At 26.6% G+C, this 15,411-nt stretch overlaps 3 protein-coding genes across 3 annotated transcripts; 1 reads left to right on the top strand and 2 right to left on the bottom strand.

Annotated features, from left to right (window-relative positions):
• Positions 1-9,271: 9,271 nt before the first annotated feature.
• Positions 9,272-9,721, bottom strand: GO595_005779 (60S ribosomal protein L27a; the record flags this gene model as incomplete). The annotated part of the gene is made up of 1 exon (XM_067919059.1): positions 9,272-9,721. The coding sequence occupies one exon, from the start codon at positions 9,719-9,721 to the stop codon at positions 9,272-9,274; it is 450 nt and encodes a 149-aa protein (XP_067773815.1).
• A 745-nt stretch (positions 9,722-10,466) lies between these two features.
• On the bottom strand, positions 10,467-11,033 carry GO595_005778 (Ras-related C3 botulinum toxin substrate 1; the record flags this gene model as incomplete). The annotated part of the gene is made up of 1 exon (XM_067919058.1): positions 10,467-11,033. One exon carries the CDS (start codon positions 11,031-11,033, stop codon positions 10,467-10,469), a length of 567 nt encoding a protein of 188 aa, XP_067773814.1.
• Positions 11,034-14,111: 3,078 nt separating this feature from the next.
• GO595_005777 (V-type proton ATPase subunit C) lies at positions 14,112-15,371 on the top strand (the record flags this gene model as incomplete). The annotated part of the gene is made up of 1 exon (XM_067919057.1): positions 14,112-15,371. The coding sequence occupies one exon, from the start codon at positions 14,112-14,114 to the stop codon at positions 15,369-15,371; it is 1,260 nt and encodes a 419-aa protein (XP_067773813.1).
• Between the last annotated feature and the right edge of the window lie 40 nt (positions 15,372-15,411).

The raw sequence follows: 15,411 nt of genomic DNA, 5'->3' as shown, positions 1-15,411 counted from the left end.
TTAGTTAAAATACTTCTTCAAAAAGGGATTGATGTTAATGCTAAAAGTATTTGTTTTTTTTATACTTAATGCTTGTTTTAATAATTTGCTATTTAAATATAATTTTTGGAAGTTATTTAAATTATTTAAAAAACCACTTATATTGGCAATTGAAAAAGGTAGAACAGAAATAGTTAAATTGCTTCTTGAACAAGAAGGAATTGATATTAATGCTAAAGATATTTTTTTGTTTTATTTAAAATTTATTTTAATAATTTAATATTTCAAAATAATATTTGGAAATTATTTAAATTATTTAAAACAGCACATATTTTAGCATCTCAAAATGGTCATACAGAAATAGTTAAATTACTTCTTGAACAAAAAGGAATAGATATTAATGCTAAAGATATTTATTTGTTTTATTTAATATAAATTTCATTAATTTTGGATTTCAAAATAATATTTGAAATTGATTTAAACTATTTAATACAGCACTTATATGTGCATCTAAAAATGGACACACAGAAATAGTTACATTACTTCTTCAACAAAAAGGAATTGATATTAATGCTGCAGATGTTTATTTGTCTTATTTCATATTTATTGAAATAATTTTATATTTCATAATAATATTCGAAAATTACTCGATATATTCCAAACAGCGCTTTATTGGGCAGTTAAGAAAGGTAAAATCGAAGTAGTTCAATTACTTCTTGAACTAAATGTATGCGATATCAATGTTAAAGATATTTTTTCGTTTTATTTATTATTTATTTTAATAATTTAATGTTTTAAAATAATGTTTGGAAATTATTTAAATTATTATGGACACCACTTATGCAAGCATCTAAAAAAGGCTTTACTGAAATCGTTAAATTACTTGTTGAACAAAAAGGAATTGATATTACAATTAAAAACATATAATTCTTTTTCTTAAAATTTGTTTTGTTGATTTGATGTTTCAAAATTATAATTGGAGATCATTTAAATTATTTCAAACAGCATTAATGCTTGCAACAACAAATCATAAGTTATTAAAAAAAAGGAAGTAATAGCTGAAGAGGTGAAAAAGTATGAAACTTTAATTAAACATCAGTATATTCTGTTTTCCATCTGTTTTTTTCAAATATAAAACATCTAATTTCATTATTGTTTCGAAACAATTATTTTCTAATATTATAAAATATGTTCAAATGTTTGTTCTCATTCTGCCTGGTAATACTCCCAGGGACTGTTTTTGATTAATACTTGCAATTTGTTTTGAAGACAAACAAGATATTTTCTTTTTGTGTGTGTCGCTACCTATTTTAATTCTTCATTCTTTATAAAATTATATTTCAAAATGTTTAATCAAATATTGATGACATATATGCAATGTAACTATTTTTTATCACTTATCTATTTTAAAATCAAAATTAGAAAATAAATTGATTTTTACTTAGTTATATATTATAAATATTTATATTAATACACTATAATCTTTCCTTGAAAAGCACCACAACTATATGGAGTTTTTATTAAATATATTGAAAGTGAAAATATTTAAATTCTATTTCATAAATGCATAGAATGCATGGAAAGCATTTTCATTTTCATGAAGCAATGAAAAAGTTCTATTGGTTTATTGAGCCTCACGTCGCTGAGTAAAAAAACCGATTTAAAAGTGTTATTACAAAATATACAAATATCAAATATTCACAAAAATCGTATTTTCATTGATAATTATTTTAAATTTGTTCAATAAATTTTTCTTCTTGAAAATCTTCAGCAAATGGATCTTCTTCAATATTTATGTTACTTATTCCCGTCGTAAAAGTATTCGTCGTTTCGTTTTCATTTTCTTCTGATTTATCATTTTCATAAATTTCTTCTTTTTTATTTCGAATATGTTTCAATAATATAATTAATAATATGATAATAACTATTACTATAACAATTACACAAACTGAAATGATAATAATTGTTGTTTTATTATCATTGTTTTGATTGTTGTTATCATTATCATTAGTGTAAAACATTGTAAAGAAATTGGAATAATAATTATAATAAGTCGAATAAATAACAATCGTGTAATTGTAATAAATAAATTCTGTTTCAATATATGAAAATATCGAATTATTTATATATAACGAAAATGTTTTCGTTTGTGTTTCATAAACAGTTAATGAATGTGTAATTGATAATGTAATTGTTAATGTATATGAAAATGATAATGAAATATCACTTTGAAGTAATTCAGTAAATGTATTCGAATTAGAAAATGTTTTTGACTGACAAAATGAATATAATTCTGAGAATGATCTTAAATCTGAGTGTGTATATGGATTTGATTTTGTAAATGTATTTGATTGACTAAATGAATGTGTTGGAAGTGGTTCGCATGTTCCTTCTGTGGATTCGCTAACAACATCTAATTGTCCAAAATGATCCTCGACATATGTTGAATATGCGATAACACTTGTTGAAACATTAAAAAATGCACCTTCACCAATATTTGGTTCTGAATCTCCATAATAATATATGCATCGAAGTTGATAACAATTCCCAAATGCTGAACCTCCAATATCTCTTATTCCATATCCAAGAATTAATATCATTAAATTAGAACATAATGCAAATGTATAACTGCCAATTGTTGTAACTGAATTTGGAATTGTAATGTTTTTGATTGATGAACACAATGAAAATGCTGAATCACCAATTGTTGTAACATTTTCTCCAAATATAATCGTAACTAAATTAGAACATGACGAAAAATGCATAACTTCCAATATTTGTGACTGAGTTACAAAAATTAACTTAAACAACTGAAGGCCATCCATATAATGAACTGTCTGGAATTGAATAAATATTTTCACTGATATTTATAAATTTTGTGCTATTTTGATATTGTTTAATACCAATAAAATCATTTGAATTTGTGATTGAAAGTGTTGAATTATCTTTATGAAATATTTCATAAGAATTTGTGAAAAATATAACAAAAATTGAAATGAAAATATTTTCTTTTGCTTTCAATATATATTTGGTCGTTAATATTTTCTGAACTGAAATTGTGTTTTTCTGATAAAATTTGATATAAATAACCGAAAATATTATTGAAAAAATGAAGGTTAAATGAAGTAAAACATTGAAAATATTTGGTCCTTCTTTGTTGTCGTTTCGCATCATCAAAAAATGTGAAAATTCACGTTTTATAAAAGGTATATCTTCATAACATTTGTTCATAGTATCATCAAGTATGCCGTTATCGACAAATATCTTGATTTCAAAGTCTTTTTTCAATATGCTTGAAAAATATGTTTTTTGAAAATTTTGTTTGTCATTAAAATCATGATGTGTCATTGCTGTATATTTGTTGTTAAGCCTTGAATTTAAATATAAGTCTCTGATCAAAACTTTATAATAATTATTGTGAAATCTTTTAAATTTTTTGATCATAATTTCATTATTTAAAACTCCTCTATCACATTGGTAAATCATTCCTTCCTTGCTTTTGTCTTTTTGTATTTGTAGTATTTCTTTTTGGATAGCATAAGGTGTAATGAGCTTTATATCAGTTCTGAATCGCTTCGTCATTAGCAAAATGATGGACAAAATGAAGGTTCTCATGTTTCAGCTTGTAATATACTTATAGACCTTCACCAGATATACATCGGCTATCTCAAAAGTTTAAATTCTCACGGTTACACGTTAAAAGCCCTGTTGTATAATTATAGTTTTTGTAATCAACTTAGAAATATTTGAATTAACATTTTAGAATGACAATCAAAGGAACGACTTTAAAACATTATGAATACACTTTTAAATAACATAATGAACGTATGTTATAATAGAGCTGTATTTATGCTTTAATTTGATATGTCTTTTATCTATTTATATCGTTTTTGTCATTATTGAAATTTATACTTTTTTAATACATTGGTTATTCTTTTATTATTAGATATTAAGTCTATTATTTTATAGAATAAGCTTGATGTACATAATCCTGTAATGTATCTTCAAAAAAAGAAATATTTCCTGATTATAAGATATATCAATCCGGATAAAATTCATCAAATTTCATTCAAAAAGTGCTAACATTTAATGTAAATGTAATCATAATTCAAATCTAATCGGTGTTCGAACAATATTACCTTGTTATATTTAAAGACAGTTATACATCTTCTAAATTCAAAATTTCTTATTAAAACAATTTAATGAAAAACATTAAAAAGTCAAAATGATAATATCGTTAATATGATTTCATTTTATTTTATGTAGCAACAAAAAAATTTTGTATTAGTTTATAAAAATTAAATTTAAAAAATGTTCATTATTACACATTTTATTCATAGCCAATTGTCTTCATCTTCTTTCACAATTTCTTCAACTAAACTATTTACTTCTTCGATTTGCTTTGTACTTGATGTCGTCGTGTCCTTAAATTGTAACTTTGATTTCGATTTTTCTTTCTTATTATTACTTCTCACTAAAAATATAACAATTCCAACAATGATCAAAACAAATGCAAATGATCCGCAAATAATTCCAATCAAAGCATTTGTCGTAATTCCATTTGGCGAATTTTCATCGGAAGTATGAAACATTGTAAAGAAATTGGAATAATAATTATAATAAGTCGAATAAATAACAATCGTATAACTGTAATAAATAAATTCTGTTTCAATATATGAAAATGTCGAATTATTTATATATAACGAAAATGTTTTCGTTTTTGTTTCATAAATAGTTAATGAATGTGTAATTGATAATGTAATTGTTAGTGTATATGAAAATGATAATGAAATATCACTTTGAAGTGATGAAGTAAATGTATTTGATTGACTAAATGAATGTGTTGGAAGTGGTTCGCATGTTCCTTCTGTGGATTCGCTAACAACATCTAATTGTCCAAAATGATCCTCGACATATGTTGAATATGCGATAACACTTGTTGAAACATTAAAAAAATGCACCTTCACCAATATTTGGTTCTGAATCTCCATAATAATATATGCATCGAAGTTGATAACAATTCCCAAATGCTGAACCTCCAATATCTCTTATTCCATATCCAAGAATTAATATCATTAAATTAGAACATAATGCAAATGTATAACTGCCAATTGTTGTAACTGAATTTGGAATTGTAATGTTTTTGATTGATGAACACAATGAAAATGCTGAATCACCAATTGTTGTAACATTTTCTCCAAATATAATCGTAACTAAATTAGAACATGACGAAAATGCATAACTTCCAATATTTGTGACTGAGTTACCAAAATTAACTGAAACAACTGAAGGCCATCCTGAAAATGAACTGTCTGGAATTGAATAAATATTTTCACTGATATTTATAAATTTTGTGCTATTTTGATATTGTTTAATATCAATAAAATCATTTGAATTTGTGATTGAAAGTGTTGAATTATCTTTATGAAATATTTCATAAGAATTTGTGAAAAATATAACAAAAACCAAAACATTTTTCTGTTTTTTCTTTCCATTTGTTTTCATTTTATTAATTAAAAATTTGATTTCATAAAATAAAAAAAATACCAAAATAAAAAAGTTATACATTAGAACTTGAGCAGTTTCATTGAATTTGAACATTTTCTTCATGAAATTATTATTCATTGAAATTGGTAAATAAGCTTTTAATGGAAAATGATTAAATACCAAAGAAAAGAATTTGAAATCATGTTTAACAAATAATATAGGTAACTTTAATAAATGGGAATGATGCTGATATTCTTCTGTGATGATATTAAATGTATTTGATTCATTCGCTGTTTGCATAATAAAATTTGTGACTTTAATGGATACACTCTCTTTGTTATAGGCTAAGTGTGTTAAATATTTATGCCATTTGGAATCTAAAGTAAGGTAAGGGGAGTGTTTGAAGGTTTGAGAAATGGATAATTGATCACTAAAAATCTTTGAACCTGAATTTTTTGGAGAGATTTGTAATAAGCAAAAGAAATGCATGGGTAAAATCAAGAAGAAAGAACACATTTGCGATAAAAGTTGGGAAACTTGCTAATAAATCAGTCAAAAACGATACAGAGAAATTCAACCGCGCCGTCTTTCCGTCAATTCATTTGTATAACTTTCGTTGAAACATGTTTTATTGTTACTGCAATCGGAAGCTGTTTGCAAAGCTGAAACGTAATATTTTTATTGAAAAGTGTCAGAAAATTCCCTCGTTTATATTGTTGAAACACAGAAAAAAAAAAATGATCAAAAGAAAGTGATTTTGCTTGTCATCAAGGAAAGCTTTTGAAAGAAAAACTATCAAAAATAGACATTAAATTCCAGTTACAACCAATATATTTGATAGGCCTAATCGTTCAAAGTCTAATTGTGAATCCTAAATAAAATTTCTGGGGCAATTTTTGAGAAAATACAGAGGCAAAATCATAATAAAAATTCCACAAAATCTCAATATATGATAAATTTATTACTATAGTAAAAATGAATATTAGAAGACGCATAGGAAAAGATCAATTTATAGGTATAATTCCCTTTTTAATTTTTTTGGAAAAAGGAAAACTCCATCCAAGCTTTACTCCAAGGAACAGATTGAATACTTATCGTCTTTTCGAAAAGACATTTTGGCTTTTTATGTAGAAATTAATCGTATTGGATTAAAAGTCATTCAAAAACCGTTACGATGCATAGGTTTAAATCCTGCTAAGATTTTATCATTGCAGCCCTATAATCTGCGAAAAAAACAAAGGAATTGCTGCAGAAGAGGCCGAAGACCTTTTGCCGCAACCCCTCTAAATTGCATAGAAGGTACTCACCATCCTGGAATTCATTTCTTGAATAGTCAGTGATAGATTATCATTTTCTGACAACGGTTTGTACCTCTCAAAATGTTATTTTACAACCATTCAATCAGTATCAATGCTTCAAAAAGACGTCATACAGAAATAGTTAAATTACTTCTTGAACAAGAAGGAATTGATGTTAATACTAAAGAAAATCATTGATTTTTTTTATTTTGGTAAAGTTTAAATAATTTCAAGCATAAAAATAATATTTAAAATTTATTTTAAATATTTCAAACAGCACTTTTAAATTCACTTACAATGACAAATATCGTTAGACTCCTTCTTGGACATGAAGGAATTGATATCAATACTAAAAATTTTCATTTGTTTTATTGTGTGTTAATTCTAATTGTTATAATATTTCAAAAAAAATATGTGAAAATTATATACATTATTTGAAACAGCACTTATCTTAGCATCTGGCTATGATTGCATACAAACAGTTTGTTTGCTTCTTGAACAAAAAGGTATTGATATTAATGCTAAAAATATTTATTCTTTTTCTTTATTATTTATTTGAATAATTTTGGATTTCAAAGTTTTATTCGGTAATTGCTTAAAATATTTGAAACAGCATTAATATGTGCATCTAATAATAAACTCACAGATGTAGCCACAATGCTTCTTAAACAAAAAGGAATTGATATTAATGCCAAAAATATTTCATTATTTTATATAATATTAGTATTCAGAATTTCTTATTTCAAAATAATATTTGGAAATTATTTAAAATATTTTGGACAGCACTTATGAAAGCAACTGGAAAAGGTAATATAGCAATGGTTAAATTACTTCTTGAACAAAAAGGAACTGATATTAATGTGAAAAATGTTTAATTGTAATGTAAAATATTTCAAATATTGTTTTGAAGTAACACAAAAAAATATGGAGCTTAAATTAATTTATTAAAACAGCACTAATATTACCAACTGAAGAAGGATATATTGAAATAGTAAAAATCCTTCTTGAACAAAAAGAAATTGATATTAATTCACAAGATATCAAATTAAATAATATCGAATCTAAAAAAATATTTTTGTGATATTATTCAATATTACATATATAAATTAAATAATTAAGTCATCACTAATATGGGCATCAGAGAAAGGTAATTTGGAAATAGTTAAAGTACTACTAAAGCAAAAAAGTATATTAATATAAATATAAAAGATGTTTCAATGTATTAATTAATATTTCATATAACAATTTTGTGATTTAAAAGAAAATTTGGAAAGTATTTTCAATATATTTTACTCCACTTATTTGGGCATCTATTAATGGACATAAAAAAATTGTTCAAATTTTACTGAGAAATTTCTAAACATTGAAAATTAACCGAAAATTCTTTCTCTTTTTGTTGCAAATTTTACAGCTTTTAATTCAAAAATTGAAAGAAAACGATCGTTATTGATAGAAATTGGCTGATGATCGGCAAGGCATTCCGATCTTTTCCAAAAGCAACACAGCTTTAATACATTTTCCCCTCTTATTTTATTGTTGTTAAATATACCACATAATACCTTCTTTTGTTTATTCAAAAAGATTAAAATTTGATATTGAGGATTTATGAAAATAACAAACATTTAAATGAAGATTCAGGCCGCAAAAAAGTTGCATCAAAGTGTAAACAACAAATGCTTTGGTCCTGATTTATGTTTAATTCGGACCATGACGACTTGAAATAAATTGAGTGACTTCTTGTTTGACGGTTGGTGACTGAAAGTAGTTAACAACATTGGATATTTCTTGATCATTTGAAGATACGTTTCCAAAAAGCATTTGAAGGACAACAAATTTTTCTTCATCAGTTGGAATTAGTGCTAAAATAGAGCAAAAATCGTCATATGTTAGGAGCCTTGATTTGACTGATAATAATACCTTCATTCTCTTTTCTGGAAATGGTACTAAATTTATTTTATTCAGCAATTGAGCCATTTCATCTTTAGACAAATATGTCCATTCAGGGCTTGACAGCAGGAGCGAAGAGGAGCTGGTGGATCGGAGTGTTGCATGTTTTCCAGCTTGCTCATATTTAAGGGAGCTAGATGAGCAACAGCCCATAATGGTATTTTGAGTGGATTTTTTCGGTTATTTCTGAAATTTGTGTGTTGGTTTTTCCAAGAATCAAAACAACTCTTGAAGAAACCAAAAATATCCAACATTCCATTTTAAAATTCGCTTTACAAGAAATTGTCCTTTGCATGAATATCCAAAAATACGAATTTATTTAAGCGTTACAATGTTGTCTTGCCAATCGTTTGATGTTGAAAAAAACAAGGTATACAAAAAGGTGAACTTTTTCAAACAACGATATATGCACCGGAATTTTTGGTTTCTCGAAACGAGTGTTAACTAAAAGCAACGTATTTATCCTTTAGCAAGAACAATTGACAATTAGATAACGTGAATTAATTTGAAGAATTGTGAATAAAAATTAATTTGGAATTGATGAGCAAAAATTGCAATGTTTATTTAACCTTTTCACAAGCACCACCAGCAGCCTTGATTTTAGCTTCAGCAGATTTTGAGAAATCCTTTGCACGAACGATTAATGGAATTTGTGGGAGTTCGCCACGCCCAACAACTTTGAAATATCCATTAGCTACGCAATCAATTACTGGAACTGCTTCACCTTCTTTCTTAGAGGCAGCTTGACTGCGAACTTCTTCTGGAACTAATGTCCAAAGCTTATCAATGTTTATTATTGGTTCCCATTCGCGACATTTGAACACATGAAGACGGCGCATACCAACTTTACCAAAGTATCCTGGGTGATAACGATCGAACCATGTTCTTTGATGATGTTGACCGCCGGCATTACCACAACCTCCTGGAGACTTCCTGTGTTTTCCAACACGACCGTAACCCATAGATTCTTGACCACGAAGCTTCCTTGACTTCTTAAAACGGGTTGGCATTATGTAAAAGGACGACCAAACCGCTCGTAACCGATGGCAACGATAATCTATTTTTGACTATGTTTGTTTTGTGGTGTGGTACTTTCAAAAACGTTATTTAAAAGTGCTGGGTACGGAACTAAAGAATTGAAAAAAGTCGAAAAGCAGACGGTTGCTTAGGTGACCGTTTGTATATTGTATCGTACACAAATTTAAAGGAAAGTGACTAAATTCATAGGGATTTTTTAAAAAATTATTTTATATTAATAAAAATTTGTCTACTTCCTTATGTGTTGATATCTGAAAAATATTAAATGCATTACAAATAATTTAAAATCAAAAAGTAATCTATAAGAGGGAAAGTTGGTTGACAGTGTCTTTTCCCATCCAATATTATTTTGCTGTTATTCTTTCAACATATATGTGGATTTAAATATATTATAATGTTTTATTTATTCATAAATCTTTGATTCTTTTTCTTTGCCAGCATATGATATTTATAAATTTTTTTTTCTTAACTGCATTCATCAGAATTTGAAACTCAAAAAATGTAAAGAAATTCTAAAGATCGGTGATTTATATGATTTTGTTATCATCTCATATGATAATTTTTTCATTAAAATCTGACATTTTGCTCCATCTATTTTTTATCTAACAAATTTAATTACAGCAAAATGACATCTAAAATTGACAAGGTTTGTCTGTAGCAAAAAACGGAATTCCCTTAAAAATTTCTGGGAAAAAGTGCATTTGCCAACAATAAAATTTATTGAATTGAACAAAAACCCGAGTCATTAACAGGTGGGTTATCATCTTTTGGAATCTTATCATCGTTAGCATTAAAAATTAAATCAAGCCCCTTATTGTATATTCTTTTAATGGTTTCAATGTTTGTGGCTGTGCATTCAAAATAATCAATTGCGCCAATTGTTGCTGCGAAAACTTTTCCTTGTTTTGTGGTAATTGGACTTTCCCCATTTTTAAAGAGCTCATCAAGAGTCTCTTCATCTTCACGGAGATCTGTTTTAGTACCTACAAGGATTATTTTCGGATTAGGCTCATGTTGTTTAATTTCTTTTACCCAAAGATTCGTTACATTTAAAAACGAAGTTTGATCAACAACACTATAACAAACAAAACATATTGATGTTGATTTTGGCGAATATGCAAAATATGTTAATTCTCGGATATCGTAAGGCACACATCCGCACACTTCTCCTACAAAAAGACTTATAACATTACTTTTGTCATCAGTAATATTAGTCACATAATTGTTTCCACCAAAAATTGTTTCTTTTGGTAACATGAGAAGATCTTTCTCTGATTTGTACATACACGCATGGCATATTGTTGTCTTCCCAACCGTTTTATCACCAATAAAATAAAACCCTGCTCTCTTTGAAACGAACGTTTTTTGATGGAATAAGTACTTTACAACTCCAACGGTTTGAATGTTCATACACAAATGATTGAGTGGGTTTGGCACCATCTTAAGATGGTTAATATGAACTGAACGATACATCCGGGAAAAATACGTTATTTACGATAGAGCACGATGGATATTTTAAGGTAAAAATGATCGTTCGAAAAAATTTCAAAGAAATGATTTTGGCAGGCGTTGTAAAATTTTATATTCAATACAACCGTTTACATCAATTTTACAACCACGTAAAAGTATCAAAAAGTTACAAATTTTGTTAACTTTACATATATGTAAAGTATTCATATATTTTACATAAACACCCACTTTTTACGATAGATATACGATATGACTTTTTGAGCCACGTGGCTGGAACAAAAGCCCAGCAACATCTTGACAATCCAAAAACTACCCACGATAGCATGTCATGATGGTGATCTTAAAGCAGCTCAAAATTTGATTGAAAAAGACAATTTCAATTAAAATCTGAAAGATATTTCAATATCGCTGATTGTTTTCTCTATAAATATATTTTGTAATATTTAATAAATATATAATTAATATTATTTATATCTGAAAAATAAAGAAACCTCACAGAATTAAGTTTTATTGGAAAAACATTGAAAACTCATTTTATGAATACTAAGAATTAAGTAATTTTTGAGTTGTTTTAGTTAAATATGTATCTTCGAGAGGGGGATCAATTTTTGAATTCAAAGAGAATTAGTTTAAAATTGTTTGTTTTTTGTTTTCAGCTGTAGTTTAAAATTTTGTTTAATTATATAAAAATAAAACTATTGACCAAATAAAAAATAAAAGTAATTATAATTATAAAGAAAAAACTTAAAATAAAATGATATTAATAAATTTATTAGCAATATGGAAATCAAATGCTCCATGGAAAAAAGGCTTACATATGAATAATTCCAATTATTTGCCAGTTCCTCCAATATTCGGGATAATTCAAATGAAAGTCAAAAATAAAACAGAAAATATTATTTGTGATTTTTTAAGTTTATCATTAAATAAAAATTCTAATTTTTTAGGGTATAAAATTATTAATAATTTGAATCTTAAAATTAATATAACAAAATCATTTCAAGAATTATATAAAGGATGCAAAAATAATAATAATCAAGCTTGTTTAATTTTAGGAAGGATTTACGAATATGGTTCGTATGGAATAAATGAAAATCAAATAAAGGCAATCAAATATTATCAAAAAGCATTAAAATATGGTAACAAATATGCACTAATTCCATTATCATTTTATCATAAATATTATAATAATATTGACTTACCTTTATCTCTAGTTGAATCAGATATGGTGAATAATTCTATTGAAGTACTATTATCAAAATCATATCAACACTTTAAAGGATTTTTACGCCCATTATCATGTCCAACATCAATACAATCTTTATTTGATATTGCCAATTTAACAATTGAAATGAATGTTTTTCCAAATTCAAAAATATTAAATGAAATAAAAATCCAAAAATTAATAAATTCAACTTCAGCTAAATCGTTATATAAATTAGGTTTACATGAAATTTCAACTTTCTATCCTTCAAATAGAGAGTATAAATCTGCATTTTTAAAATTCAAAAAATCTTATAAAATGGGTTACATCCAATCATCTTCAGCAATGGTTAGAATTTATTTGTTACAAGGTTCACAGAATTTTACACACTTCCTTTCATTACTTCATTCAGCAATCAAAATTAAGGATCCTGATTCACTTTTTATTGCTTCTGAAATTATTATGATGAATTTAAATAGTATTAAAAATGATAACATTCGAAACAAAAATTTTATAATCAAACAAATTTATAAATCAAAAAAATATCTTAAAATTTCAGCAAATAATGGTTATGCACCAGCAATAAATAGGTTAGCTGAATCATTTTACTTTGGTTTTTACAATCATCAAAAAAACAATAAAGAAGCATATATGTTATTTAAAAAAGCAGCAATAAAAGGCTTTTTACCTTCAATGTTTAACATCGCAAAACTATTATTTAATGGTGATGGTGTTCAAATTAATTGTAATGCTTCAATTTTAATGTTATATCAAATAATTAATAAAGGTCCATGGTCAATATTTTTTAATAAATATGTAGAAAATAATTCCCAACATGCTTTTCTTAAAATGCTCGATATGGGCTTAATGCCATCTAAATGGATAAATATTGAAAATAATAATAAAACTAACAATAAAATTGTTAACAAGCTTCTAAAAATTTCAAATAATTATAATAATTTAAAATTTAATGATATAATTTTATATACTAACAAAGCAACAAATGGTGATGTCAAAGCAATTTTATGGTTAATTATAAAATCTTCATTAAAAGAATCAATTGAATGGCTACAATTTATGGAAGTTATAAAGCCAAAATTCTTATTAATTGTTATTCCTTTAAGATGGTTCATAATTAGTAAAAATTTTATCAAATACATTAAAAATGGCATTTTAATTGAAGAAGAAAAAAATCTATTAATAGATATTTTGAAAACTTATCTTAATAATATTTTTATTATTATAGATACTATTTGTTTAATAATTTTAGTTATTATAAGATTTAATCTAATTCTATACAACTAAAGTTACAAAACATAAAAAATTAAATTAAAAATATTTTTAACAATCAATATTACTATTGTTTTTAATCATTACAATATTTGTTTAATAATTTTAGTTATTATAAGATTTAATCTAATTCTATACAACTAAAGTTACAAAACATAAAAAATTAAATTAAAAATATTTTTAACAATCAATATTACTATTGTTTTTAATCATTACAATATTTGTTTAGACTATTATTTATACAATATTTAACAAATCGTTATTTAACCTTAAATCGATATTATCAATAATTTTTTAATTACATCTAAGGTAATGTCAATTCAACCTAAAAAAAAAATCTATTAACCGTTTATTTTGACAAACTTTGTTTACTTTTAACAAATTAAAAAGTTTTTTCAATGGCACAATATTTACTTCTTTCTTTTTCGAAGGAGCTTCCACCACAATTCAAAGGATCTAGTATAAACAAAGTTATAGAAGGTATTGTTGGTTCACTTGGTAAGGTGCAACAGTTTCCAGTTTCAGCAAACTTAACAGAATTCTCTTCAACCGATCAGTTAATGTCAATTGCTGATGAAATCGGTAAGCTCGATCTTCAAGCTTTTAGTCTTCTCACACGTGTAGCAAGGAGTTGTAGCGATTTGTCCAAAAAAATAGAAGCTGATAATTTAAGGGGATGGAATGATCTTCCATGCAATTGTGCCTTTGACCCAGCTATCCCACCAAAACTTTTGGTTTCAATACAAAACGGAAATCAAATTGATGAAATTCCAATTGATCAATATATAGAAGGATGGGAATGGAACGATATCCAATTCTCTCAGAAAGGATCAGTCATTGAAATTCACAAAGCGTTGTTAGATGAAGTTCAATCACTTGATGAACAAATTCGAAATTCCAGTACTGCCTTCACAGAAGCAGGTAATAAGATCATAAACCTTCGTAGGAGGAGTGAAGGAAGTCTTCTTGTTCGCAATCTTGATGAAATTGGATCTGAAATGTATTCTGTAACAAATCTCAATGAATATTATGCATCCAAAGCCACAAAAACTCCAATATACGTCCACACTCGCAACCTCAGCACCATCTTAATTGTTGTTAAGAATGGATATATTGCAGAATTTAAGAACAATTACACACTTGATTCTACATACGTTGTTCCCGGCTCACTTGCAGAGCTTGCGTCTGACAATGAGTATACATGCTTTGCTGTTACCATAATTTCAAAGAATCTTGATGATTACAAAAGTGCCACAAAAGAGAAAGGATGGCACATCAAGGAGTTCACTTACAACCCTAATCTTCGTGAGGAACTTCAAAAAGAGGCTCAAGAAGCTATTCAAAATTATTTGAATGAATCAAATAATTACTCTGAACAGCTTCAATCGACGTTTTCTCAGCTTGCCATTGTCTGGCTACACATAAAAGCCATCAGAATCTTTGTGGAATCGATACTTTTGTATGGTATCAAATCAGAATTCCAGGCATTTCGCGTTTGCGCGCTGCCAAAGAACATTCCCAAGATACACAAAGAACTTGAAAAGGTGTTCAGTGATGGGATTTTGGATGGTGATGATGGTGGAGAAGATATGATGAATGATGAGACTGAATATCATCCGTACGTGTCGTTTAAACTAAACCTTGTCGGGCTCAAATAAAAATGAATCAATTATAAACTTAAAATAATGTAAAAAATTT

This window comes from Histomonas meleagridis, assembly GCF_020186115.1.
Source record: "Histomonas meleagridis strain 2922-C6/04-10x chromosome Unknown contig_4, whole genome shotgun sequence".
Classification (NCBI taxonomy): domain Eukaryota; phylum Parabasalia; order Tritrichomonadida; family Dientamoebidae; genus Histomonas; species Histomonas meleagridis.
The sequence above is the reverse complement of the archived record's forward strand: the minus strand, read 5'-3'. Positions and strand labels throughout refer to the sequence as shown.